Genomic DNA, 27,590 nt, shown 5'->3' with positions numbered 1-27,590 from the left:
TATAGAATTACAGACTATTTCTTGTAGAACAGATTTCATCTCTAGTACCTATTTAATGACTTTGTTGTAGGTGTACGCTGAATTTAATGTAAGATCTATGTAAATAATTTCTACAGAATGAAGAATCGCACAGATATTCCGAACTTTGGGTTTCCCCACCAGGGTAGCTTTGAATCCAGATCTCCAGCTTTGACAGTCAGACCCGTAGAAACGCACGGATTTGTGATAACGGCACAGCCTTCTCACACGGTGGTTGGTGCAAGAAACTCCTGCAAATGTTTATAAACTTTCACTGCATTTCAGTAGACATGACAGGAGTTACCAAACAGAATGATTCCCCTCACAGTTGCGCATGGTAGCTTTATTTAGGAGAAGTGTTTTGGGGTTTTTTTCCTCCCACATTCATTGAGTTCTGTTTGATTTTGTCAGTATTAGTTCACCTTTATTTGAACTGCTGGATAATTCATTTGTAGAAGAGGCAGTACATTTAGGTACTTCCATCTGTGTTTAAACAAGGCTCTTGTGCTTTCCCCATTAAAAAAAAGATTTTGTATTATAATGTTTGTGGTAGTTGAGGTTCTGAATTTAACTCCTTCCTACTCTAGTTTCTCTTAACAACTCTGCCTTATCAGCACCTGGGGTTTCTAGTTTACTCTCTCTTTGCAAATATGAATTTGCAAGAAGGGGTTGATGGTAAGTAGCGTGGTTCTAATTTGCACTTGCGAAGTGTGTCAGACAGTTTCATCTAGTGCATGGCGAGCAGAGGAAAGCCTGTCTTCCTTTGAAAACAGCCTTTAGAGGATGTCAGAGAGCGTGTTTGGCTGCGATAGTCACTTGCAAATGCAGTACGGTTTTGAAATGAGCTGTCCAGGAGCTGCTGGAGGAAGGGATGCCTGAAATCCTATGAAGCCACTCTTTGTCTTCATCCTTTTTCTAACTCCTATTTCTACTTGTTTTCGTGCTTCTGGGCTGTCATTTCGATGTGCTTTTGGATGAGCCTACTTCATTGCGCTACTAGATGTTCCGTGGACTCGTTTGGATGAAACATTTGTGACAGTCATCTGTTTTGCTGGGACTGTACCCAGTGATATAGGTAGTCCTTTCCAGCTTTCTGTTCGGTACTCCCTCTTCATCTACCCGACATCTTTATAGCCCCATCCATCTCTCCTATCCTCCTAGTGCCTAACAGACATCTGTTGAAATCACTCTTCTCCACGGTATCGGAGTGTCATTTTCTCATTCTTCTGCACATGCCTGTCCTCAGAGCAGGAATCTTGTCCATAGTTCATGTGCATGTATAGCGTCTTTTCTTAATCCACTAATGATAGAGGTTTATGCTGGGGGTGATATTTGAGTCTGCGGCAGGGTACACAGAAGCCTGGACTGTAGCCACCCTTCTCTCCCAAGCAAAAGGGCAGAGGATTTATGGTGCTGCCTCACCTGTGCCCTTGCTCAGGATCTACAGCCAAAGCTCCTCTTTGCGTCCCCATAAATCGTTAATGCTCCAGTAGTGTTAAATTCCCTCCAACTTGTCCCATATCTCTACTACACCATGTTAACTAGTGTTACACCCTCCTCCTCCCACTCAAGCCCAGCTTTCATCACACACTTGCCCAGCACCCTCAGAGGAATTCAGAATGAGTCACGCAGGGTGCCTCTGGGGACTCCTACTGATGCAAACTTCCTCCTCCTCAAGGCAGGCTGTGGTTTGAATGCCACAATGCAGCCGGCACTTGTTAGCTCGACCCTTTGCTCCGAAGCTGATGGCAGAGCTGGGTCTGTGGCCCTGGTGCCATGGTTTGCCACCTTTCCTTCACTTGGGTCCTGGTGCAGGAGGGGAGACTGAGTGCATCCCTTTTGTGGCGTCAAACGGGGGAGCTGCTCAGAGCCTTTCAGAGTGCCAGAGAGCAGGCAGCGAGGGTTATCTTGGAGGAAGAGGTTATCATTCATTGTTAAGGTGTATTCCAGTCCTGGCAGGAGACTGGCACCAATACAGGAAATGTGTTAAGTGGATGCTTATCTATAAGATCAAAATCCCCCGGGATTCTTGGGGTGGGACAGGCTTCGATTGCAAGAGCTTTACTGGCAGTCTGTCATCATTTGCTTCCAGAGTCCGCATTCAGAAACATAAAATGTGATGAATAAGGGCTCGTTGATGTTGTTTTGTTTTGAGCTTTCCCCCTCCCCGCTGATGTGCCATTGTCATTAAAACATTATCTACCTTCTGCCTGTTCACATGGGAAAAAAATGCTTTTCTGGTGGTAATTACACAGTGCCGCATTGTGGACCTTTCATCCCATTACAGTAAGTGGACAAACTACTGTCATTTACAAGAATGAAATAGGTGAGGAAATGGGAAAGTTTCTAGCACTCCTGGACATAAACGCCAGGCTGACATGGGAGAATAATTCCAACAGGAAGCAAATTTTCGTGCTAGCACTGAGCACAGTTGTGCTCTGGAGGCAGGGATGGAGGAATGCCTGCTCCTTATCAGGTATTTCAGAAATAGAAGATTCAGGCGATATTAGTAGAGGGCTACAGACCCTTAACTTGTCTCTGTCTTTGCATTTCAGCAAAATCTCTTCGTTCTTCTCACTTTCAAAATCTCTTCAGTCTGTCTATGCTTTGTCATGGATCTGTTTACGAGGTCAGGGTTTGAATACATTGAGATGTTTTTTCTCCAGCAGAAGTTTGCTGCATTGTTTTTCCCCACCTCTGCATTCACACCTTTTACACCTCTAAAACTAGATTGATGCTCTTATTTTCCTGTTGTTTTGCTCATTTATAGTGATTCCTTGTGGGAGGTTTGCCCTGAAGGTGTGATTGCAGAAGTAAGTTCTTTTCCAGTGCATCAGCAAAAATGTCTTTGCACCTGTCACCAGTGAAGAGCTCCCAGTCGTGTAGTTGAGCTTCCTTATCCCACGTAGACATGGTTGTGGGCTGTGAAAGAGAAGTTGGGTGGCTTGCTCTTACCTCCCTTCGTGTGTGGTGGTTGCCACATGGTGGTGGTGGGCCTGCCTTTCTCCCACCTTAGCACGGATGGTGAGTTTGGTACCCTCGGAGGCTCAGGGAAGTAAATGGGTGGTTGAAGTTCCTCTCCAGCCACTGACCTGGGTTGATTTGGCAGCAATTTATTGCCGCCACCTGCTGACCAGGCAGAGGATTTCTCTGGCCCGGGTAGGGATGCGCGGGGTGCTCCTGCTGAGCCCCCAGTGCCCTCTCCCCTGCCCAGCAGTGCCAGCAAGAGCGTGGTGAGGCAGCACATGCAGGCAGGGAGCCTGCACAGAGCAGCAGTGCCTGGGGACAAGCACAAGACTGAGCATTTAAGGAAAAAGGTGTATGTCATAGCTTGAACACAGCCTGTGGTGAGAGCTCAGCTTGTCTGACTTTGGGATGCTGAGAATTGAGAGGTTATTGAGGGGATCGGGGTGAGATCAAGCCCAGTGCAGGAAGGTTGGATGAGACAGAGCCATCTTGCTAAGGGCAACAGCAAAGAAATGCTGTCAAACTGCGTGTGTTCCCTCTCTGTACAGAAGGCATGGAATTCAAGTGTCCTTTTTGAATAAAGGAAAATAAAGAGAGGCATGAAATTTTACCTAACCCTGAGCTCCAGAGTTGGAGATCTTCAGTACTGGTGATCTTCAGCTTAATGGTGATCTTCAGTAGTCTTCAGAAACCATTTCATGTTGTGAGCTCTTTAACAAAGCTGTCTTTTTACACCGGTGTATTGTGACATGAGAGTTAAACAAGAATTTTAAGAACGAGAAACAAGTACATTAGACAGAAAGATGTAAGATACCCATTAGGACAGTGTCACTGCTTCACTAAATCTTCATTCGGTCGCCAAATCCCAGGAAGTGGCGGTGCTTGCTGTGAACCGAATGCCTGGCTGCCCGAGCGCTGCTGTGCCCAGGTGCCGGTGCAGGGTTACAGGGCTGCCATTGCAGGAGCTGACTTCTGAAGCTCTTGGGAATCTTGGCTTGCTTTCTGCCCTTTCATGTGCCGTGTGTAGCATTTGCCTTTGCTGGGGTCACTCCAGACTTGCAGTGCTTAGGAGCACAGCCAGGAGCAGGGACACTTCTGTGTCTTGCTTTGGTCCAAGCTTATTCTTACGGCTTGGGAGCTGCTTTTGTGCCATCCCATTTTGCTGCCTCCTGTGTTGTATCAAAGATGGTCTCATATTGGGGGCAGTACCCTCCAAGCACTCTGGGGACCCAAGGAATTTCACATCTCCACAGAGACTCTACTTGCATTTTCCTTCTTTTTCTGAGTGCTCTCATTTTCACAGGAACATGAGTCTCCCCCCTAATTATTCTCCAGTGAGTCCCCTTTTTTTCCCCTCACATTTATCGCCTTTGAGTTTGTTTGCTTGTTTTGAGGCAGAGGAGAAAACCCCAAGGAGAGACGAAACACCGTGCGTGGCAGTTCTGCTCGGCTGCAGCAGCGCTGTCCCTGTTCTGTCAGAGCTGGAAAAGGTTGCTATTACCATTTTATAATGTGTGGTCTCAGGTACATTCCTGCTTTCCTAAGCAGTTTGAGTTGCTGTGCAGATGTTACTGCAAAACCCCGTTCCCTCTTAACCCTTCCGCGCACAACCCAATGCCCGAGCGGCCCCTCCTGCTGACGCCGCCGCTCTCTCTGTTCGTTCCTAGGGCTCCGGGACCACCAGCAGCTCTGCTGCCACCGCCCCGTCCGTGTCCACCCCTGTCACCGGCCACAAGCGGATGATCATTCCCAACCAGCCTCCCCTCACCGCCACCAAGAAATCCACCGCCAAGGGCCCGGGCCAGCCGGCTCCCATCCCGGTCACTCCTATCGGCACCCTGAAGCCGCAGCCGGTCCCGGCCTCCTACGCCACGGCCTCCACGCCCAGCCGCCCGACCTTCAACGTGCAGGTGAGGACGGCGCAGCCCAGCCCTCACTACCAGCCTCCCGGCCCTCAGCCCTCACACTACGGCAGCGTGGGGCCCGGCCAGCCCTACTCGGCCCCGCCGTCCCGCCCGCCCGGCGCCCCGCAGTACGGCTCGCCGCAGCCCCGTGGGCCCGACTATGGGTACGCCCCGCCGCCAGCCCGGCCCTCGGAGCCCAGCTATGGCTACGCGCCGCAGCAGGGCCGGTACCAGGACCCGTACTACGGTGGGTACGGGGGGAGGAACGGCTCCGAAGCGCCCTACATGCCGCAGAGCACATGGAAGGTCGAGCCAGCGTATCCTGCTAGTAACACCGTGGGTCAAGCTCCTCCAGGGCTGTACCAGCCGCCCGGTACGAAGAAGACCTACATCACCGACCCAGGGATGGCCCCGCAGCCGCTGCAGCAAAAGGTAAGAGATGCAGCGCTCACAGGCTTCAGTGGGGGAGTGCAGAGGGCTCTGGGACCCTTCCACAAAGGCAGCATGTAGGTTTAAATGGCTCTGCCTGCACCCATGTGCCCTGAGCAGTAGGGTGGCCACAGCTCAGGCTCCTCTTCCCAGGAGGTCAGGGCTGCAGGCACATTATCTCGGTCAGCAGGGGCTCAGCTTCTTGCCTTTTCTGCCCCTTGTCTCCACACCCCATGTCAAAGGGAGGAAAATAAGGAGGAATACAGACAGTAGTCTCCCTCCATGGGGCTTCCAAAAAGCTGGAAACAGGGAACTCTGTTCTGGTTCAAAAATAGGCTTCTGGGGGCTTAGCACTTGCGTCAGCATGGGAGGGTAGGGCAGCCTTGCGTGCAGAGGCTCAGCCTTAGTTGCAGGAGCTCACCCCGCGGGGCGGGAGGGAGCTACGTCCCTGCAACATGCCCCTACACGATAAGCTCGTCGGCAATACGTCTGTATGGCGTTAGTGCCATAGACTTCCCTTCCGGGCTCTCCCAGGATCAAACGAGAGGTTGGGTGTCAACATCTCGTCTTATGGGTGCTTATGGACATCGTTGGTTCACCAGAGAAATAGTTCCTCTTCTTACGCAGATGGGAGGTACAAAAGACACTGTTTTTGATTGTGGTTCAGAGCGATTCCGGAGGTTGACCTCTTGTGTGTCGCTGTTTAAAAATCACATATTGCTGAAACCACATGGAAATGAGTTCCCACACAGTGCTGTGGGCTCTCTGATTTTCCTCTCAGGTGGTGGCAGGGCGAGTGGCATCCAGCCACTTTAGCCTGTGCCCGGGCCTCATAAAGCAAAGCCGATTGGAAACAGAAAGTTAAACTGATCTGCTTGGTTTCCCTGCCCAAATTTCAACCCTGGCCGACCCTTGTCACTTTTGCTGGCGGCCATCTCTAATGTGGCTCCGGGGGCATGTGGGGACTTGAGCTTTGTGCGATCCTTGTATAAGACGGGCTTAAGTTCCACTGAGGGGCGAGCACAGCCATGCCCAGGCAGGGAGGTGGTGAACCCATCGCTGGCCAGGGCTACCCTGGCTCGTCTCAGCACGTCCCTGCTCTCCAGCCTGTGACTGCTCAAAGAGAAAGGGTAAAAAGCTTCTGACACATAAGAAAAAGTCTGTCCTTTGGCATTTCCCCCACTAGAAGCGCACAGTCTGTTTTTCCCTGAATTCCAGATTTTCTGACAGTGGGAACTTTTGACGGCAAAGATGTTTCTTGAGCAGTATACAGAGGGCAATAAATAAATAACTCCTTGGAATATGATCTGCTAGCAGTTAATAAACTGCTTTTTCTTTTTCCTTTTTTTCCCCCTTTCCTTACCAAGAAGCTAGGAGTGAGGAGAGAAGCAATAAACTCAGCTCTGCAGGTGCCTGGTACAGGGCTTAGATTGGAAAGTAGCGAAGGGTTCAAAATTTGCACATAGCCTTAACTGGTGGAAATTGGTGTGGAGTCACTGAGGAAATGCTGAGGTACAGCAGATACATATTTAGACTTTTAAAGATACAAGTAGGCCTATATATAAAAAAAAATTAAAAACTTTAATTCAGTCAGCATCTCTATGGAAACGCAAATCATCTCGAACCACAAACAGCACAAGCCTGTTAGTCTCATTTGCATTACAAAGCTGGAGGGACAATTTAATTTAGCTCAAGTTTGGGGTTTCACGTATGCATAAATATGTATTTATATATATTTACATATGTGTTTGTATGTGTGCACGTGGCGTTTGCAAATACACATATAGAAATATTTTATATGTATCTATATAAAAACGATTTCAGTTCTCCAGCAAAACAGACCACGATCCGCTCAGTGATAAATTCTTCTAGAATATACTCTGCCTTTTAGCCTGCTAAATATCGGCATTATTGCCTATTCACCTTTGAACTGATCTCTGATATACTGGTGGCAAACTGCTTGATTGCTGCTTCATAAGGTGTACCGTTTAATTGGTGAAGAACTGAAGATGATCTTGCAGTCTAACAGGAAATGGTCAGTAATAAAACATGGTGTGCTTTGCCAGCAAAGCAGTGTTGTCCAGTTTTGCTAAACGTTCTCTTCCTTTGCAGTCTAACTCATTCATAAAACCAACTTCTGGAATGATTTGATTTAAAGGGAGAAAATGAAAGGCTATTAGTTAGTGCCAGATTTCTGATAGAGAGCTGTCACCATAATTCTACTTGTTGGCTGCAACATGAATTGTAGTATATTTTTTATACACAAAACTAGCTTCTGCGTTTTGTTGTGTTTTGTTTTTTCAAGATTAGTTTGAGGCCTTTCAGTTAAGGAGAATGACTTGAGAAGACAAGGGTAAGAAACAGACATTGATACCTGTCACTTAAAATGCAAGAATACCTTTAGGTATTTTTGTTCTTGCAACAGAATCATCTTAAGATATGGAATGCTTCCTAAATGTATTCAGAAAACTGCATTCTGAATTTCGAACACACTTTGTGTGGAAAATATTAAGGATGTCTTAACAAATCAATCTCAGACTAGCAATTCATGGTCCTTGATTCTAATACATACCATGAACTGTCACTGTGACAGTTGAAATTTTCAATCAGTTCATTTAGGGTTTTTAATGGGTAAAAAACCCACCATGCTTTATATTTTGTATTCTGGCTACGAAGAGGTTGACAGTACTGTGGCTCTATGTTTACTGCTGCGTGCTAATCATGTTGAAGTCGCCGCTGATCCAAAATAAATCTGGATTGGTATGGGAACAGCAAATAATCTGTACGGGCTCTTAAAGCCCGCTGAGAACAATGAGTTTTACTCACACACAACTGGTGCATTCTGTCCTTGGGCCAGTTATGGAAGTGAGAGCAGTGCATGTGAAACCTCTGTGCATTTTAGTCTTTTGTAGCGCTCCATGTAGCATTAATGCCCAAGTCCTAGTTAGGAAATGAACTAGTAGAGTGCGTGTCCTCATTTAAACCATCATGTGCTTCAGGGCCAAAAAATCTCAGTAGCTTTCTCTTCGTAGTTGAAAGTAGTAGGGATCTCTGCATGAGCAACAGGGGAGTTGTCACAAGACCATCACAGAAACGTGTGAAATGACCGGCTGCCTTCATGCCTGTTGCCAATGGTACTGTGTCCTTGCAGACCAAGTCCAAGTCTGAAGCCTCTTTCTTAACTTCCCCCCTCCCAAAGGTCAGAGAGCACAAGACCAGAGTGACTCATTAGGTATGTTCATTTTTGGCACCAAGATGTCTGTCCACAGTAGGAAGAAAAGAATGGCAAAGCCGGTTTCTGACATGGAGAATTCCTGCCAGTTTGCCCTGTGGCCAAAATAGAGTTGAAGAAACTACCACCACTGACCGACACAGCTATCATCAAATATTTCTGTACTGAACTGGTTGACTCACCAAATACCCTTGTCACGCTCTCATATCTTCAAATAACTCTAGGTCCTTTCACTTTGGTTATGTTTGAGTGTTTTTGAGATACTATTACATATCTCCAAGGGGTCAGGCGAAAATACTCTATGGGTGTTGACCTTGTTGGCATCCATTGTAGCTCTCATTCTGCCTCATTCCTTCAGTCCTACAAAGGCTCAGTCCCCTGTTGCCCTAACCTTTGCTATTTTTGTCTAATGACAGGAGCTATGGGCACCCGGGGCCTCAATCCAAATGTTTAGCTTTGACAGTGTGTAGTTTGGCAGTTGAGGATCCTTTTTCTGCACTTAGATTTTAAGATTTGAGCAGGAGACAGAAAATTCTTCACACTTTCAGGGACCTCACCTGGCAGCTGGTATATAAGAGAGGTGGCAGCTGAAGACACCCAGGAGGTCTGTCCTTCCTAGATCTTGGATCCCATGGTTTCTCCTTCTTCTTTCTGAATCAACTTATAGTCCTGAGGAACCACATTCCCTTCCAAAGGGATCTGCACATTTTCAGCTTCCAGACTGGGTGCACCTGAAATCACCTGAGGACGGCTTGTAGTTTTGGTCCAGAATGGTGGAAATCTCAACAAAACCATCGATCTCTTCAGAGCAATCTGCTGATATGAGGAGGACAAAAGTGTCTTGTAGCTCTGATCTAGTACAGCATCCAAATCCATGCTCTTTTACTGCAAATTTGCAGTAATTTTCCCTTTGGTAGCTGTGTCTGTTCATGCCTGCTCCCGTGGCACAAATGCATGAGTCCTCATATGCTTATCATCTGCCAGCCCCAAGTCCCCTTGTCCCCGCTTATTTATTTACAGGTGGCATGCATGTGGAGCAGGACAACCACCCCAAACAGCCTCTCAGGGTTGTGCATCGTTGTAGGTGAGCACCGTGGAAATAAAATGGAAAGACAAAAGGAGATCAGGAGGTAAAGTTAACGAGGCAGCTCCTGCTTTTGGCATGGTTTAGGCGGTGGTGGCTGCTCGTGATTAGCAGACCTCAACCACCGCATCCTTTCCGCACTGCTGGAGGTGGTGTTTCTTTGCTGCCTGCTGCAACCAGCATTGACACGGTCTCATGAAACTTGCAGTACCCAAAAGAGGACTGTGACGGCTTGCTGTTTTCTCATTTTACACAGCTTTTGTCAGTTTTTCCACTGATTTAATACCTGCGATGGAGACATTCGCTTGGAAGTTTCATCTTTGCCTCAGAAACATCTGCTCACCAGTGTCCTTTGCTATGACTGATGCACTTCTCTTGTACTGGTTTAATAATTTTTACAGTCTGCTATCACTCACATAAAATAGATACCTCCGGCACTTGCGTTTGAACTGAGACTAATGCTCTTGCTGTTTGCTGTTAATCTAGTGGCTAGGAATTTTTTGTTCTCTGCAGATGAGTAAATGCAATCTGCCAGATTTCCTCCTGCTGTCACACAGATATAGTCTTTCTTAGCTTTGCTTTTTGCTGTGGAGAGAGGCAGGCAGCTTAGCGTGCACAGCCTGCCTCCCCCCAAGAGTCTTCTCCCCCAGAATCTCTCATCTGCACCCAAGTCAAAAGTCACACATCAAGAATTTCCATTGGATGGGATTCAGAGATAGATAGTATAAAAGGGTGATTGAAGTCAGTTTTCTGACAATGTGAGCTAGTAATTGCCCATAGTTTTACAATGCTAAAATAAATAATAGTAAAATTAAAAATGGTTATTTAAAATATGGCAGTCTGGAATTGAATGAATTAAAAGGGAAAGATATTGTAAAGTGAAATAAAAGGTGAAATTCCAAACTTCAGAATTGAATTTGTGATTTCAGTGTGACATTTCAATTTCAAAATTTCCAAATGAATATGCAAGTTCTACCCTGAGAATAGTAACAAATGTCAAAATGTTGACATTCTTCACAAAACAGTAATTCTGAGTTCTAACCAGCGCTAGCTGTATATCAGCTGCTGACTCTGTCATTGCTTCTGGGTGGATTAAATTAAATGCTGTTGCTTCTGTTAAAATGAGGAGGAGGGGAAGAAGGCAGTGGTGTCTAACACTGTGATGAGAGGCTCAGAGTTGGGACTTGTTGGCACTCTGTGGCATTGAGAATGGTATTTTCCAATCAGAGATAATACAAATCTCGACATCAAAATCTCTGTGCGTTTCTTCAGATTTTTTAGGTGCAAAGGTATTGTCAAGAGTTGCAAAGAGTTGTTTTCAGAACAGCTTGCTTCAGGAATCTGGCACGCTCTCTCTCATACCTTAAACTTTTGAAAGAGCCCAATTCTCACTGTAAAATGTGTTTACCACTCTTGTTTCAGAACTTTACAGTTAGTTTGTTGTATTATATTTTATTATTTAAGCACTGCTTTTATTAGGAGGACTGGCTGATGACAGAGGAATTCATCAGATTTCTTTCCTAGGAATCACAGAGAAACAACAAGTTGCCAAGCAGTTACCTTGAAGTTAAAGATAACAGGGATCCTGTAGTTACAGAAGTAAGTCAGGTCAGCAAATACTGAGAATCCAACTTAAATTTACAGCTTCGGGATGCAGGTTTTTCAGTTTCAGCCTTTATTTAGCCACACTGGGTTAGTAATAAAAGAGGAATAACTGAGAAAGAGGCTTTTGGTGTAATACGTGGATGTTCTTTCTTGCTCCTTCTTAAAATAAGCCGAGGACAATGCCTCCATACATGATAAGGAATGGGGCAACCCTGAAGTTAATTAAGGCCTCTGTTTGTGTGCTGTTTAACTCTTGATAACCAAGTGTCTACATTGGCAGATGCTGTCAGGTTGTGTTACAGTCTAGTGGGTAAGGATTTTGTATCTGTGGACATAAAATATGGTCAGCATATATTTACCTATGGATGAGAAGAAACCTCTAATGGGGAGGCTGTCTGGTTTGCAGGCAGTGGTGATCGAACCATGGGGCTATCTGAGCTTGGATCTCTGGTGGATGGCATGGTCTGAGGCATGATGAGGCAAGGACAGTTGGATTTGAGCTATCAGTTTACAGTTTTCAGTTCGAAAAGCAGCACCCATACAAGTGAGTACTACTTAAGTAATTCGCAGGCATACTCTGGCTGTTGCATGTGATGGTGATGCTGATTATTGGAGGGGCTGAGTCTTCCTGTTTTAAAATACAATCGAGTCCAACTACATTGTAATTCTTCCAAAGCCAAGGTACCGAAGCACATGGTGATCTTGTGCATCTATCAAATAATCTCTGCTGTCAAGTTGATTGCTAGGACATGAAGTTAGGACATGAATGAGAAAGGTAACTTGCCCAGGCTTAGGCGATAAACCAGTAGAAGAGCTGGGGACAAAGAGTAGGCATGGAGCATCTCAGTGTCATTGGATGGCTCTTCTGCTTGAGGCGAGAAGGGCTCTGGCTCCATTGGTTTGAAAATCAGCTTGCAAGCTAGTGGTAATACCAGTGTTTTGGCAAGGAACTGCCCAGTTCATAGTGCTGCTTTGGCTAATGTGATGTTTTGGTTGTGTCATTCAGAGCGGATCGCTCATACTGGGGTGATTTTCCCACTGAATTCTGTGAAACATGTTTGTGGTCTTAATCCGGTTCTTAATGGAATGTGCACACATTATCATAGCAATGGCTTGTTACCAAAGCACCAACCTTGTGCAGGGAGCTGTGCACAATTCAAAAGATTATTCATTGCTCCATTGATAGCCGTGGTTGTCCACAGCTAGGCTCTTGGGCCTCGTCCTTCTGCGAGCAGGCAAGGTAGAAAATGGTCATGGTGCAGAGGGAGAAATGCACGTCATGTGGGATGTCCCTTAAAATAGATGCTCAGTTATAAAGAGTAGAGAATTGTCTATACTGGATGCTGATATAGTATTTCTTCCTCCAAGAGTAATGGTAAGAAATAATTGGTAATATATGGTTACGTTTACCGATCGTAAATGTTCTGATATAAAACTTCCTTAGATACCCAAATAATGGGCTTCCAGTTTAGATTTACCTCTGGATAAATGTAAAGAAATGCAATATATTAAGTGAAATATCATCCTTTGGGGGAAAAAAAAAAAAAAGGTTTCCTATCACCAGCTGAAAGAACTGCTGCAAGGCAAACAGAATTTGCAATTATACTGACAGTTTTGTTCTTAAATGAAAATAATAGTGAATTATAAAGTTGTAAAATTGTTTTCACAATAATATTTTGCTTTTATAACTCATACTATTTCACTTAGTAGCTGCCTGGCTCCAGTGCAAGTTACATAACGTGATGTTATGAATATGGTGCCTCAACTTTTTGTCCAGGGAATTAATTTAAGGGCTCTAAACTTTCCAATCGCATTTTTTGTTTGTTCCAAACACTGTGTATTCTCTGCTTGAAAAAATACCAGACGAACTCTGCTTTGCTTGTTGCAGAATACTATTCATATGCCTTCACACTAATAGGGCAGTTACTCAGTTTTGCATGGATCCTCAAAATAGTCCAGAGTGAAATGTGCTGTCTGAAGTCAGCAACATGAAACAAATTAGAAGAGCGGAGCTGCTGTGTGTTAGGTGATCAATCTAGCATTAGCAAGGATTTTCCACCGTGTGGTTTAGCACCAGCACAGACAGATGAATTATTATTACTGTCAGAATCGTTCCCCCCCCCACCCCGATTAAAGCTTTTTCTAAACAAACAAAATTTCCTCAAATGAATTGGCAGTAACTTAGACTGACACATTAGGATTACTTTAGTCATCAGGAAAATGGAACCACACCTGGGCTGTAATAGAGCAAATTAGACATAATCATTTTCATCCCGTTATTTCCTAGTTAGGCTGTATTTTACCCTCACCTGAAGGATATTCTTTCTCAGGTGTTTCCTCCGGCTTTGTGAGAGCTGGAGGCTCATTAAGTGAATCACCTCCTTTTCTGTTGTTGCCGTGAGAGCTTGAAAGGAAAACTCGTGGCTTTTTCAGGGCAAAAAACTGCATAAATGACCAGGGAAGCTCCTGCTGTGTGTTTGCCACTGATGGATTCCTTCTAGGCTGTCACCAGGAGGCCTGGAGGGGTATTTTCCAGTCGTAGTCAGACTACAGAAGAAATCTCTTGTGAAGTGCCCTGCGACATTTGTATTCTTGCAAAGCTGAGTTTCATGAGTATCTTGCAGACTTGAAGTCTGAGGTGATTACCATGGTCCCCTGGTCTGATGATCAGCATCACAGAGGTGCTCTCTTGCACCTCCTTCCCCAGGCTTTTCTGTTTCCTTTGCAGCATCAGAGCCCTTTCTCTCTCCTGTTAAGCACCACTTACTTGTGACCTCTCTTCTCCCAGGCTGCAAACCAAGAGAATGCTTTAGAAATGCATCAATTCTTGCACTGCCTCATCTTGCACTTCAGTTAAAACTCTCTCCTAAACCCATTCCCTTAACTGCATGTACCCAAATTTAGATTTTTCACAACCTCTACATGTTTCCACATCATTTTCCACGAGGTTGCGTGTCCCCAGGGTTTAAGCTTGAAACCGAGGCTATTGCCATTGTTGAATTTCCAGATGAGTGAGAAAGAGGTGGGTGATTGTGTCCAGTAGATTTTTAGTACAAAGAAATAACGGAGTTATATTGCAGGCAAATATGGCCCTGGAGGTAACAGAGGGTGTTGGAAATGCATGTCCTTGCGTTTGTGTCTTTGTCAGATTTCTCACCAATAATATGCCCAACCCTAGTTTTGAAATCTGAATTCAACATCCCACCTACCTTTCTTTACCCTTTCTCTATCAAGTCACCTTCTGGTGAATAAGTACAGCGCAGCAATTAAAACCATATGTGTAATTAAAAGAAGTTCAGCATAAATTTAAACATTGTGAAGGTAAGAAAGGTAAAAGGATAAAGACAACTGGAAGCTCAGTTCTGTGTGACCTGCTTTTGAATAAACAACATTATATTCCACAGTCAATTATCCAAAAAGTACAATGTGTTCTGCTGCCAAAAAAAGGTTGTCAGATAGAAGTGGTTAGTCAAAAGGACACATGCAGTGGAGTGAACATTAGTCTATTGTACTCGGTATAATATTATACAAACAGGGCTGGTTTGTTGCTGGCGTTTGTGTTTGGTTTTTGTTGTTGTTGTTTTTTAATTTTTGACCACAGACAAGATTATGCAGCTTTTTAATATTATTTCATAAACATCTAATTGCAGGCTTCAGCAAGAGGTGCAGGCATTGCTAGGGAAATCAAATAAGGTATGCTCTGTGCCGCCCAATAATAAGGCTTCCAATACAAAAGTGGAAAAACAAGTCATTAGTTACAACCATCGAACGGAAGAGGTCTAATGGGAGCCACAGGATAAACATTCCATTTTATTATGTCTTCGTTATATGTTTTGCAAGACTCCGTGGTTATAAATTAAAATTGCTTTTTGCAGCAGTGGCTGTAAAAAGTTCAAAATCTGTGAATGTACCTATTATTTTTATTTATATCACAGCAGGCTGCTAGCAAAATTAACTTTTTTTCCTCCTGTTTGTTAGTTAAAAGATGGAAAATGCATACAAATGCATAGCTAAAGGCAGCACTCAAAAGTGCCATCCCCTCATTTTTTTTTTGGAAATCAAGATGCTATCAATTTAAAGTGAGATAAAAGGGAGGGGAACCAAACATCTCAGCTGAAATGAAGTGCTTCACCATTACACGACTTGGTAGTGTCTGGTGTTTGGTTATAAATATAAATGAATGCGAGTGAAAACATCCAGACGTGTCCGTGGTCTGACAGATGAGACAGGGTCTATGCTTCTTCGGTGATGAAGAAGACTTTCCAGTGCTCCTCTGTAGTTGAATCTTGAAAACCCTGATTACCAGCAGGAAACTCAGTGGCAGGACAGGGTTTTCCCATGCTGTCTGCTGCCTTCTGAGCAGGCCGGAGACGTGCTGCTGTGTGAGGGAATTGTACAACCTCTGCCTCTCCACCCCATGCTCTTCTCTGAACCTTCCAGCAAAACAATTAATTTGTTTGGTTTTTAATTCAGCTTTTGGAACTGACTGCCTCAAGGTAACAGGCAGAGCAAGCGATTTGTGGAATGGAGGTTTGTGGTCTTTGCAAACATCTGTTTCTCCTTGTAAGAAGGATACGAAGGATATGCAGTCATAAACCCTCATCAACCCTTCTGCTTCCACTTAGGAGTTAATTATTAACTGTGGGACCACAGGCGGCTGCTTCTCTTGAGCGCAGGCTGTCCCATACCTGGACAGTAGGTCGGTGGCTTTCACCTTGGAAATCCCAAGTGTCAGCAAATTACTTCTGAGCTGCACTTCCCGATCTATGCAAGCCTGTTGTCAGAAGCTTAACTTCATTATGCGGGGGCCTGCACTTCCAAGGGAGAGAAAAAATAATCGTATGCAAATTAAGTGGCTGAAAACCTCTGCCCGAGGGACTTTCCTACTCTTCCACATTAGCATTCCCCACAGGCCGTTGAGGAGGCAAGCCAAGGTGGTCTCACTCGGGCAAGGAATTGCTGCTGTGGAGGGGGACGAGGTGCGTGAGCATCCTTCTCCAGGGACTGGGCAAAAGGTGTCATCAGGCAAGGACCTCGGCTCATCTCTAGGACAGATCAAAGCAAAAAATGAAACGTGTTTCTGGGTCTACGCAGTCCTTCTCCTGCTGCTCCCTAGTCATCACCATTATCATTTTGCTAGTGTTGCTTAATAATTGTTCTAAATATGAGATAATGCCAGGAAATCAATGCCATGGGACCTAATTGCTTTTCTATCACCAGGAAATTAAAAAAAAAAAAAAAAAAAAAAGAGGAAAAAAAATGTGTTTAGTGCTGAGGGACCTGTTTTAGAGTAGAAACCTGAATTTTTCTACACAAGCTGAGTTCCTGCAAACTTTGCCTCCCACTGTGCTGACAATTTCTGAGAAATTATTTTATTTCCCATTTTAGATGTTGGACAATGACTCAGTATGCCCTGGAAATACTATCATTCTAGCAATTTTCTCATGTGGTAGCTCAGCTTAATGTCAGAGAAATGGGTAGTTATGAGTCCAGACACTGTAACGTCGGACTTAGGTTCTAAAAATACATGTTTGGTTAACTTGGAGTTGTCAACAACTTTTCTACTGCCACACATGCTAAAAGATGGAATAAGTGGCCTCATGCAATTCCAGGCACACTCTGTGGGCAATAGAGGTATCTACAAAAAAACTAAATGCACTGGTAATGCAGATAAATGCCATGGCCACTTCTGCTGTGCCGTGAGCATGCCCTGCTATATCAAAGTTTGGGGGCAGAAGCGTAAAGAGTTTACTAAGAAGAGCAACTGAGCAAAGCCGGGTCTAGATAGACCTTGCTAGAGAGCCCAAGTTCTCAAATGTTTCGTTTCTGGCTTTAGGCTAGGTAGTTGAAAATGTTTGCCTCTTAGTTTCCTCTGTAAAACGGGTATAATATTTGCCTCCTGTATCACAGTGGGGGTTTTGAAACTTGATTGTCTGCAAAGTAGTTTTAAAGTCTATAAATGCAAAGTATTATTCCTATTTTCTATGTGAAAGGGAATTGAAATCATGTGCAGAGCCTCTCACAGCAGGCACAGTGATTATTTGCAATGAAGGATATTTTTGCACCTTTGTATGGAAACTAAGAAAAGACCTCTCTTAAATCTGAGGCTATTCATCATTAAAAGCAGTTAACTTTTAGCATTTATGTAGTGTTTTATATTTTTCAGAGCCCTCCGATGGATCTTAACTAAATTCTTCGCAAAGCCTCTGCAAGGCATGCAGCAATATCCCACTTTTATAGTCATTTCCCCGCGCTCGCAGGGGGAGAAGGTAACTCAGCCAGGCTCACGAAGGCAGCAGCCATGTGGTTTTCTCCTCCACCGGTCTGTGTCTTGATGCAGCGTCAGAGGGATAGCTAGGTGCCTGTGCTGAGGGGGTAAAAAGGTCACTTCAGAGACAGAGAATGACTTAATTAAGCAAGTCAAAGAGTTTTAAGGATGTCTTAGTTCCTGGACAGCGCTAGCCGTGAGGAACAGTGCAACAATGCAGTGTCCTGACCTTGGCTGGGTCTGAGGACTCTTGTGGAATTTAGGGGTGAGTGTAGCCCACTCCCTCATCTGCTGAGGGTGTGGTTGGAGCATGAAGAGGCCGTCCTCGCCATGGCTGAAGTATGTGTTTTGTTGCCAAGCAGGGGAAAAGGACAATGAGATCAGGCATGACTACTTGCATCCTGGGCTTTCCTATTACTGAAGCATCTGCACGTTTTATAGCGAACCAGATGCAAAGAATGGGAAGTGAGGATGAGAATAAATGTTGTTGCCCCGGCATTCAGGATTATGCAGACGCTTTCCATTGGTGTTCAGTCTCTAATGGCTCATCTGACATTTGGTGGCCGTGTTATCCCCATTCAGGTTTAGAAGGCTGTAAAACAAACTCATTTATGAAAGGAAACGATTTGCAGCTGGAATCAGGGTATCTCTGTATGGTAATTCCAACTGTTGGGGTTTTATGAGACAAGGAAACAGGAACAGACGCACACAAACATCCAAGAAAGCCTTCACAGATATGACACCGTATATATCCAAAGTCCACATACAGAAAATGTATGTAATGCTGTTGTAGCGGTGAGTTTGATCTATCCTGTGAAGGCACATGGAGTTACAGTGCAGTTTAGCGTTTTGTCATGTGTATAGTGGGCCAGAGTAATGCCAGGATAGTTATATTAACTTTGAAGCAACTATGTTGATTTAATAAAAGCTAGGAGTATAGATCAGAGGCTAACACAGTGTCATCCCAGGTTCTCAAGCAACAACTAGGAGACTGAGTAAATCACATAGTAGCTTCTTTATTTGGTTACTCCCTGCCTGCCTCGAACAATTACACAGTGAACCTAATTCTGGCGTTACAGCAGCTTTACGCTTAGCTTCAGGGGAATTGATACCTTATGCACACTGGTACACAGGAGACCTTGGACTGTTGTATGCTTAACACTTCTTGATACCTTCTTTTGTGAGGATAGAAGAGACGTTGATTACATTAGAAATTCTGAGCAAACAGATTTTACTTGCTGTATAAGAAGGTGCCCATGGTAAAGAAGTGTGAAGAGGAACGCAGTAAGAGAACCACTCAGGTGAATGGCACCCCAGCGTGGATATCCATCCACTTCTGGGGAGCTTGGCTGGGATGTGCTGATTGGGGTTGGCACCACCAGCAATGTGGGGCCAGTCAGAAAGGACAGGCAGGGTAGCAAAAGTGGATATCAGAACAGGTTTGTTGTGGACATGCGTCCTTACAGATACAAAGTAGGTTTCTGCTTGAAAAACTGAGCCAGCTTTACAGACATATATTTCTCTAAGCTTTCTTTCCAAGCCTACTGCTTCTGATTTTTCCCAGAAGGATTTCTCTGTATCTCACATCCTATTTTTCTTGGAGAGAGTTGTTTTCCTGTTTCTCTTATGCGCTGCGCAAGAGGCAGCTGTTCACTCCTCCTCGGTGATGAATATATACAGGCTCTGCGCATGAGGCTCAATATACAAGGTCCAGAGCGTTGTGATGACAGTGAGCGAGGCAGTCTCGCTCAGCTTGTCCTGATGAGTGCTTATTGCTGATGGTTTCGTATCTGCTCATATCTGCCTCAGCTGTTCTGCAGATGCCTTCCTTCCCCAGCACTGATTTTCACTTGAATTGCAGGAAAGCACAATTTCTTGGCAGAGGTGCACAGCTTTCCTCGGACCCGTGTGATTGCCACCCGATAGATTTAGCCTGGCAGAACTGCAGGAGGTTTCAGTGCTGGGAAGACCGTGGGGATACAGAGGACTACAGGAACAACAGTAAAAACCTGCCTGACAAAAAGAAGCGACCTGGCAGTTGTGTGGCATACAGGGAGCCTGGGTTCTGCTGTGGGATGCTAAACAGCCACATGGCATGCACACGTGTGTAGGCGGGTATCAGCTGGGTCACTGCACTTCTACCCACGTTCTCAGAGTTCACTGCAGTCACCCATGATTTCTGCTCCTTTTGTGCATCCTACCCGATGAGTTCAGATTGCTGCAAAGCCAAGGACTGCAGCTTACTGCGTTAAGCCAAGCATGGGCAATGAGAAGTGTTCAACCAAAACGTGGGTTATAAGTGGCTTAACATCAGTCTTTGACACACTGACCAAAGAGTTTGTCGGCATAGTTTTGACAACTTGAACCTTGTATTCTTTTCCTTTCCCCTTGGAGTTACCACGGATGAGCTGTCCCACACAGATCTCCCATCTAAGCCCTCTTGCTGCGATACTGATGGCTCATTCATGGTGGGATCTCGAAGTCTGCACGCAGGGGACTTCTGTCTGCAAGCACTGAAGGACTGAGTAAGAATGCCTCTGAAGGGCTGGCAGTTTTCACGCAGACGGGGAAATCAAACCTTGCTTGGGTTAATTAACATGCCCAGGTCCAAAGAGTGAGTTGGTGTTGAAGTGGGGAAGTGAACCCAGGGGTTTTGACACGCAGTGGTCTGTGCTTCCTCTTAAAAGGAGAAGTTGCGAAGGCACCTGTCAGGTCTGAGGGTTGTGTGTGTGAGGCCATCCAAACTGACATATCCAAGTTTCAGTGTGTCTTTGGGTTTTCCTTTGTGTTCCTGGTGTGCTAGATGGTTAGAGAAGCTCCGAGGGCAAGGGGCATGTCCGTGTGTCGTCCTGGGAGCTGCTGGGCACCAGGGCTGGCTCTGGGCAAGGAGCTGGATTTGCAATGTCATTCAAGTGATCCTACTGAAGGACATTTGCCTCGCTGGCTGGGATGCACAGGCACGGGGCAGTAAGCAAAGCAAGCACGTATGGTTGTGTGTGTGTTTGCACATCAGAGCACAGCGGCCTTGTCTGCGTGTTTCAGCTCACAAGGGAAAGGGCATTGCCAGAGGTCACCAGCCTTCCTTAGCAAAAGGTAATTGATTGTATTGTTTATTGGGGTGCAGCAATTTCTACACAGCATCCAAGTTTTTATCCCTGCCTTGTCTTAGTCCGAAGTCTATGGCAGCCTAGCAAGTGAGCAAGCCCACAACGGCTGCTGTGGATGCCACTGGAAGAGCGAACCTCCAGAGAGGCTTTGCGTGGAGCTCGAGGCATAGCCAGCCCTGCTGGTTTGATCTCTTTGTTTTCCATTTCTGGCCACCACCACACACATGTGCACGTTGTTCATGAACGTACATGTTCTCTCCTCCTCACTCCACATCTCCCTCTGTTCCATCTCTTAACATATAAGAAGTGATTTGTGCAACTAGATGGCTTCTGTTGAAAGCATTCTGCTCATTGCAGGGTCAACCTCCAGCATTTCCCTTCCTTGCTGCTCATGTTTTAACAACACAGCGAGGCAACAGGTCAAGGCCAGGGCCAAGTCTCCATCACATTTCATGCTCAGCAGAGTTTGACCTGGTTATTTCTTGCAGCAGTGAGTCCCAGCTTGTTCCTTTCCTGTCTCCTCAGCACACTGGTCTGTAATACCAGCAGCACTTGCTTTATTTTATTTGTTTTGTTTTGTTTTGTTTTGTTTTCCCCCAAAACTGTTAGACTCAGCAGTGCCTGCAGTCCCGTGTGTTGTGAAAGGCCATTGCGTATACCCACAGATGTTTGGCTCACTTTTTCTGGGTTGTTTGCAAATCCACTGGTGTCACGTGCACAGATCAACCTCCCTAGAGACCTGCTAACTTTCCCATCGGTGTGGGAGCTGTTTAGGTTCCAGTCTTTCCTTTCTGAGACTTTCCCATCGCCATTCAGTGGCTGGGGAGCTGCTGGCTTTGTTGAGCCCTTCTGTTCTGTGCCAGCCCCACTGGCACTTGTGTATCAGGGACGGTTGGTGTGTGTGTGTCTGCCCTATTGTTTGCTCTTGTCACACGGCTTGTCCCCTAATGCCACTGCTCCGGATGGGTGCCAGCAGGAGGAGGACAAGATGTACCACACCGTGTGAGGCGGCATGGGGAGGTTTCACTCGTGCGAGGGAGGAGCTCGTCCTGCCCTTTCAGCGACTGTTTAATGTTCACAGGAATGTCGGAAGTGCTCTCCTTGTTCTTCGTGAGCTGGGCACTGGCTGCGAACAGTTCAAATAGCTGCGTGTAGCTCTGCACATGAGTCCCTGCGTGGTATGAGCACGTGGCTGTTTTCGGATAGGTCTTCCCTCTGTGCGCATCGTGTCCTCAGTGCTGAATCGCTTTGGAGCCAAGAAGCACTTACTGATCCCACCAAAAGCTCCCTGACCGACTGAGACAAATCCACCTTTGAAAATTGAACTAATGCAATGTGATGACTCAGAAACATCAAGGGATTTTTTTTTGTTTGTTTGTTCTGAACCACAAATGATCCTGTTTGAGGTTTACCTAAGGTCAAGCTACAAACTACAGAGCCAAATTTTGACTGTGCTCATGTTTGGGGCTCAGCTCATTATAAGGAGGGCTAGTCCTAAACTGGGATACATAATAAGATCTGAATTTTGCTTCAGAGCCAAAAGCTGCTCTGCAGCTTCTACAGTTCTCTATTTTCTGTAAAGTACGTATTAATACTCAGTGTAACACTGCCACATTGCTGGTAAACAAGCAAATCCCCAAAGTAAACACCAATAAAACAGGAAATCTTTGGCCATGATTTAGTTTATTGAAATTTCCATGATTTTTTTTTCAATTATTGTCTTTATTCTGATGTTGTCATCATCATCTTTCTATGGCTGGTGATTGACTCTGCACAGATTTCTTCTAATATGAGCTATATGCCAGGTTTTATCAGTATTGTGTGTCAGGGAAAAACATGCACCTGATTTGGAAGGAAATCCTGTTCGTGCATGAAAATAAAACAAGGCTTGTGTAGTAGATACAAATTGGATTTGTTTTCATCCTCTGCCTTAGTTTGAGTATAGTATTCATGTGGGGATAGGTGGTGCACATTTCTAGTGCAAATCCAGTTTGTTTATCTTCCTAAAGTCAGTGAAAGGAGCTGCAAAGTAGCTGACAATCCCAGGGAACAGTGAAGGAGGACTTTTTGGGGCATGTTACGTCTCAGGCTGGGGAATGCAACTTTTGCTTTTTGTATCTTCATATGTGATCTTGCCAAAATTTCTAGCGTGCTCATAGCCCTCTGTCTTCATTGCTGCTTTGCTTTTTTTTGACTTGTGATCATCTCAGCTTCATTAATAACAACTAACCCCTTTCATCACTCTGTCTGTCTGTTTATTTAGAGCTTGACCTTTTGAGTGTTTGTACTAACAGTTTCTCTTTGTGAAATGTTCAACTGCCGAAAACAAGTTCCAAGAAAGGGAATGTTATTTTTCTCTTGCATACTTGCAACGTTCAGAAGATGTGCCCGCGCACCTGCTTTTCCAAAGGAGCGCACCCAGCTGCTCTTGCCTGTTTTGGGGTGCCCAGAGCTTAGGAGATGGTGCCCTGCGATGAATGTTAACAATTGTAATTGGATCTGGAAGGTAACGTTAGGGTGTATTGGCAGCAATGATCACAAGGGGGTCAAGTACTTTGTTTTGCATCTCTTTTGAAAAATCCACTCTCAGGGATGCGTGACTAGACAGGGTTTATCCAGAGCTGGCTTCATGCATGAACAGCATTTTCTACCATTTGTGGGGAGAGAGATCCTGCAGAACCCTTCAGCACTGAGAAGAACAAAAGCAGTGTTGTTTCTTTATTACCTTATAGCACCTAAAATGCTGTAAGGCGGAGAGATCTTGCAGTTTAACAGAGCCTATACATTTCTAGTTTTCTGTCATCCTCGGCTACAGTCAGAAATAAAATGTAGATATATCAACAGGACAGCGAGGTCTTGGCTCAGCAGTCATTCTAGAGGTGAACATGTTGCCCTCTGAACGACAGATACAAGTTCCTATCTGAAGAAAAGAAGGCAGAAGGCTTCAGCAGGAAAAAGCAGAAACTCTGGCCAAAGTAGAAGACCTGCCTGGCTGAAGAAGCACAGAAGCCCTATTCTGCCCAGAGCAAACCAAGGCTGGAAAAGACGCAAAGAAAGCAGGATATTAAGGATTCGTGTCTACCACAGTCAGAAGAAGGTTTGAAATGGTTGTTACACAGGGCCGTGCTTTAGGTACCCCAGTGTTAGGAACTAGGGTAGAGTGACTCTGAAGGGTTTTGACAGAGCTCTAGCATGCGACTCCTCTGCTAAGTGTGTGAGAAACAAGAAACCACAGGGAAATGACTGCAAACCCCTTTGTCAAAAGCTCTGAGAAACTTTCCAGTCTATGTCTTCTCCAAACCGGTTACGTCAACCCTTGCTATTCCTACATCTTTTACACTACAAAACACAACACATGTGCAAGCTGCCGAGTTGCTGGTTAATGAAACACTCTTGCCTGTAAGCCCTTTTTTACAGGCACGGGGCTTGCACTTTGCTTTGGGTGCTAGAGCCCAGCTCTGAGCTTGAGACTGAAACACCTTGAAGTGAGGGACATTCCTTCTGCTACTTCTGCACCTCATTTAGCAACTCATATGAAGTTGCTAAGACCAAGGAGATGAAAGCAATGGTCAATTTCCACCAATTCGGCCCCAAGAAGAGCCATGAGAAGTTAGACTTTGTGGTATGTGGTGTCACCATTCGGCTGCGCCGTCACCTGCACTGCTGTAACCACACGGTGCAGGAAACAGCAGCGCATTAAAAAGAGAAAACTTGCTGCTCCCATCACAGTCATTTCAGACTTGAAGCCTGGTCTGGCCATGTCTTCTGGTGCATAACAACTTTCACTGGCTGCGGGTTCTGGCAGCCACCTCACGCTCAGGTTTCTCAGCATTCAATCTGTTGATTAAGAGCCACGTTTTATTTAAGTCCTGTAGGATTTGCAGCCGGCCAGAGCTCATGCTGGAGCATGTGAGTGCTGTGCCTTGCAGGGCCCTGTGACCCAGCCACGAGAGCCAGTCACCTCCCTGGTGCCACCTGCCCCGTGCCCTGACCCGAGGCACGGCCGGGCCCTTCCCCAGTCAGTCACAGCCTGGTGCTGCTGCCCATTTCCCAGTATCTGTGGCAAGGCCTGTAAGGTTGTTGTTCGTTCTCTTCCTTCCCCTTAATTCCTTATTTCTGTGACTGCCCAAAGCGTAGTGCCTGTCTTTGAACTCGGTTAGGTTAGCTTTGGCTTTGCTCACTGCGTTTCTGCCACCTTTTCCTTCAGGTTATCAGCTTGAGGTTCGCACCCCAGCACCCATGGTTTATTCACCTCTCTGCAGCTTCGGTCGCTCCTTCACTGTGCTCCTCACCCTTCTCCTTTTTGACAACACCTCTGTTCAGGCTGCTGGCTGGATCCTGTCGTGACAGCCACAGCTTGGCCTCAGGTTTTCAGCTTCGGACATCCCTGGCCTGCTTTTTGGCAACAGGGAGGACCCACCACTCCCTCCGTTCTGTGCTGACGGCCGTGCCTATGGGGCTTGGTTTGGTACAAAGTCAAGCAAATGAAGCAGCATGATACTTAACAGGGGATATTTTGGGGCCTTGGAGTCATGATGTGAGGACAGACCGAAGTGTTTAGCACCCACCATGCCACCAGGGTGCAAAAGGCAAAAATTTAACAATCTGGTAACCATCCTGACTCCCATTATAGGGAAAGCAGGGGACAGCAAGGGACTCTTTGAAAAGAGGTAGGGAGAGGCAATAGGGAAATTCCCAGGTGACAGTGGAATATAACTAATAGGTCCTTGCAGCTGTCTGCCCTTTCTGGCTATGCTTTCTGTGTTGACTTCCAGCATGGAGAGCGGCGGGAGAAGCCAGAAGTCTTTCCTGCTGGCAGAGAAGAGCAATTTGGGCGTCTCTCTGCCAAAAACATACATTCTTGAGAGAACAGCCAGATGCCTCAGTTCATTGAATCTTAGAAATGTAAAGGCTGCGAGGGACTTAGACTATCTCATCCTGCGCCCGTCAGTGAACCAGATCTAAGTATATCCCAGGGAGCAGCTCTGCTCCTGGCAAAGGCCATTCCGGGTTGGGAAGCGTGCTGTTGCTACCAAATATCGCTGGGCTCCCAATCCAGGATCCTCTTGGTGTGGTGCCATGAGGAAGCCAAGGCTCTCCCAGCACATATTTGTCAAGCCAGCTCTGTCAAGGTGTTTGGCATCTGTCCCTGTGCCAAGTTTGATATCGAGAGGAATTCAGGCCTCCATGGGCCACAGTGAGCTATGGGGCTTTCAGGAATTGATCTGGGAGGATTTGAGACCTGGGCTGCTCTGTGTCCTCTGTTCTTTAAAAAGAAGGAAATCTGCAGTTCTGCTGCCAAATGGTAAATTTCTTTCTGTGATATAAAATCAAGGCCTTGAACCCTAGTTTTGAAAACACAAGTTGGAAGTAGATCTTTCTCCTTAGAAATAGCTTTGCAGTTAGAGACCAATAGCTGCAGCACTGACACAGCTATACCATGTAATCTCTTCCTTCTTCTTTCCTTTAATGCCTGTTTTTTCTCTCTGGCACCCAGCATTAGGCGTATACATCTATATTTAGGCTGCTGAAGGAGCAGCCCAAGGTATGCTTTTCCATGGCACAATGCATTTGACTTCAGTAGGGACTGCAGGAACACAGCAGGTCTGAAAAGCTGACCCCTGATTTCATGTTTACAGATGCATTTCAAAGCTTGACTTCACGCACATGAATTTTGAAGATGTTTGACCTAAAGTTCTTTTTCCCTTTCATTTTATAGTGGGCTCTTATCTGGTCATTACTGTAGCAGGTCACCACGCTTATCCCTGAGCAGTGGCCATCAATAAGTGTCAATTTCTAGCAAACGAATTCGGCAGCTTCAGTATTTTTTTATGATGGCTATTTAAAGATGACAAAAATCATAAATCTTCCAGGCTTGTCATTGAGAGTTTATATTGAGTTTGTTGATGAAACAACTTCACAGCTCAGCTGAAGAGGAACTGCAGGGTTTGAGGAAGCAAAAGACTTTTGATAGTGTGCAGCAGTCCAAGAAATTGAAGATAAAAAGCAACTTGCTGGCATTTTGTCCGTATTCCTCCTTCCTAGTCAGAGCAAGAGCTTCCCTTCGCATCCCCAGTAGAGCCTGAGCATTTCCCAGCCCATGTTGAAGGCAGCCACCACTTACACCCAGGGGATGCTGTTAACCCTGGGGGCTAGAGGAGGGGAAGTAAAGCTCAGGGGACGAGAACGGGGGTGAGCACGACCTCCCCGAGCACAGCAGCGTTTCTTGCTCCGGGAGCACTCTCCCCCTCGTCACATCCTGCAGTGGAAAGTTCCATTGCGATGTTGTTGTTTTACAATTGCAAATTTTATATGCTGAGGAAAGTTTGAATCTTGTGGATGTTTTGATAATGGCCAATAAAATCTCCTCCATAAATCTGGTGAATTCCCTGCTTTCTGTTTGCATTTTCATCTTTTGTACAGGCCAATGGCTCTCATTGGCGCTTATTTATTTTGCAGTCAACGAACAGACTAGCAGAGTTTATGGAGTAATTGCTCCATTATGCAACAAGTGGGAAGGTTTATGGCTCTGGGAAGAAGGAAGATTATAATTGTAACAACTAATACAACTGCTTTAGCAACCACCATAACACCAGTTTGGTTCATAAAACTGCAAATTGGATTGAAAATAAACTGTCTAAAAAGTATGCTTCAGGAATAAACTTCTATTTAACAGAGAGGAATGTTTTTTTGCTGTTTTTAGCTTCTGAAGTTATTGGAGGTGTCATTCCCTTTTTCTTGAAAAGCAGGGATTTGCTCACCCTCCAGATTTCAGCTGACTGCTGTTTCTGAAAACAGGTTCTGTGGTAGCATATTTATCAATCAAACTAAGGTAAAACATAATGGTAGTATCTTTTGTCTTAACAATAGTTATTTTGTGTATTTTGTATACTCATTTAGTGGAACATTCATTCTTCTGTTTTCCCCTCAAAAACACTCAATCCAGGGATAAAATCAGACCATTGGATAAATCCAA

The 27,590-nt window shown here is 45.3% G+C and overlaps 1 protein-coding gene across 1 annotated transcript in view; it reads left to right on the top strand.

The window, feature by feature from the left end:
• Window positions 1–27,590, top strand: part of LPP (LIM domain containing preferred translocation partner in lipoma) — a 222,415-nt gene that overhangs the window by 99,610 nt on the left and 95,215 nt on the right. The window contains exon 5 of the mRNA XM_032193775.1: window positions 4,653–5,321. Coding sequence (XP_032049666.1) covers window positions 4,653–5,321 — 669 coding nt within the window. The remainder of the gene's footprint in view (window positions 1–4,652; window positions 5,322–27,590) is intronic.

This window comes from Aythya fuligula, chromosome 9 (assembly GCF_009819795.1).
Source record: "Aythya fuligula isolate bAytFul2 chromosome 9, bAytFul2.pri, whole genome shotgun sequence".
In the NCBI taxonomy this organism is placed as follows: domain Eukaryota; kingdom Metazoa; phylum Chordata; class Aves; order Anseriformes; family Anatidae; genus Aythya; species Aythya fuligula.
The sequence above is the reverse complement of the archived record's forward strand: the minus strand, read 5'-3'. Positions and strand labels throughout refer to the sequence as shown.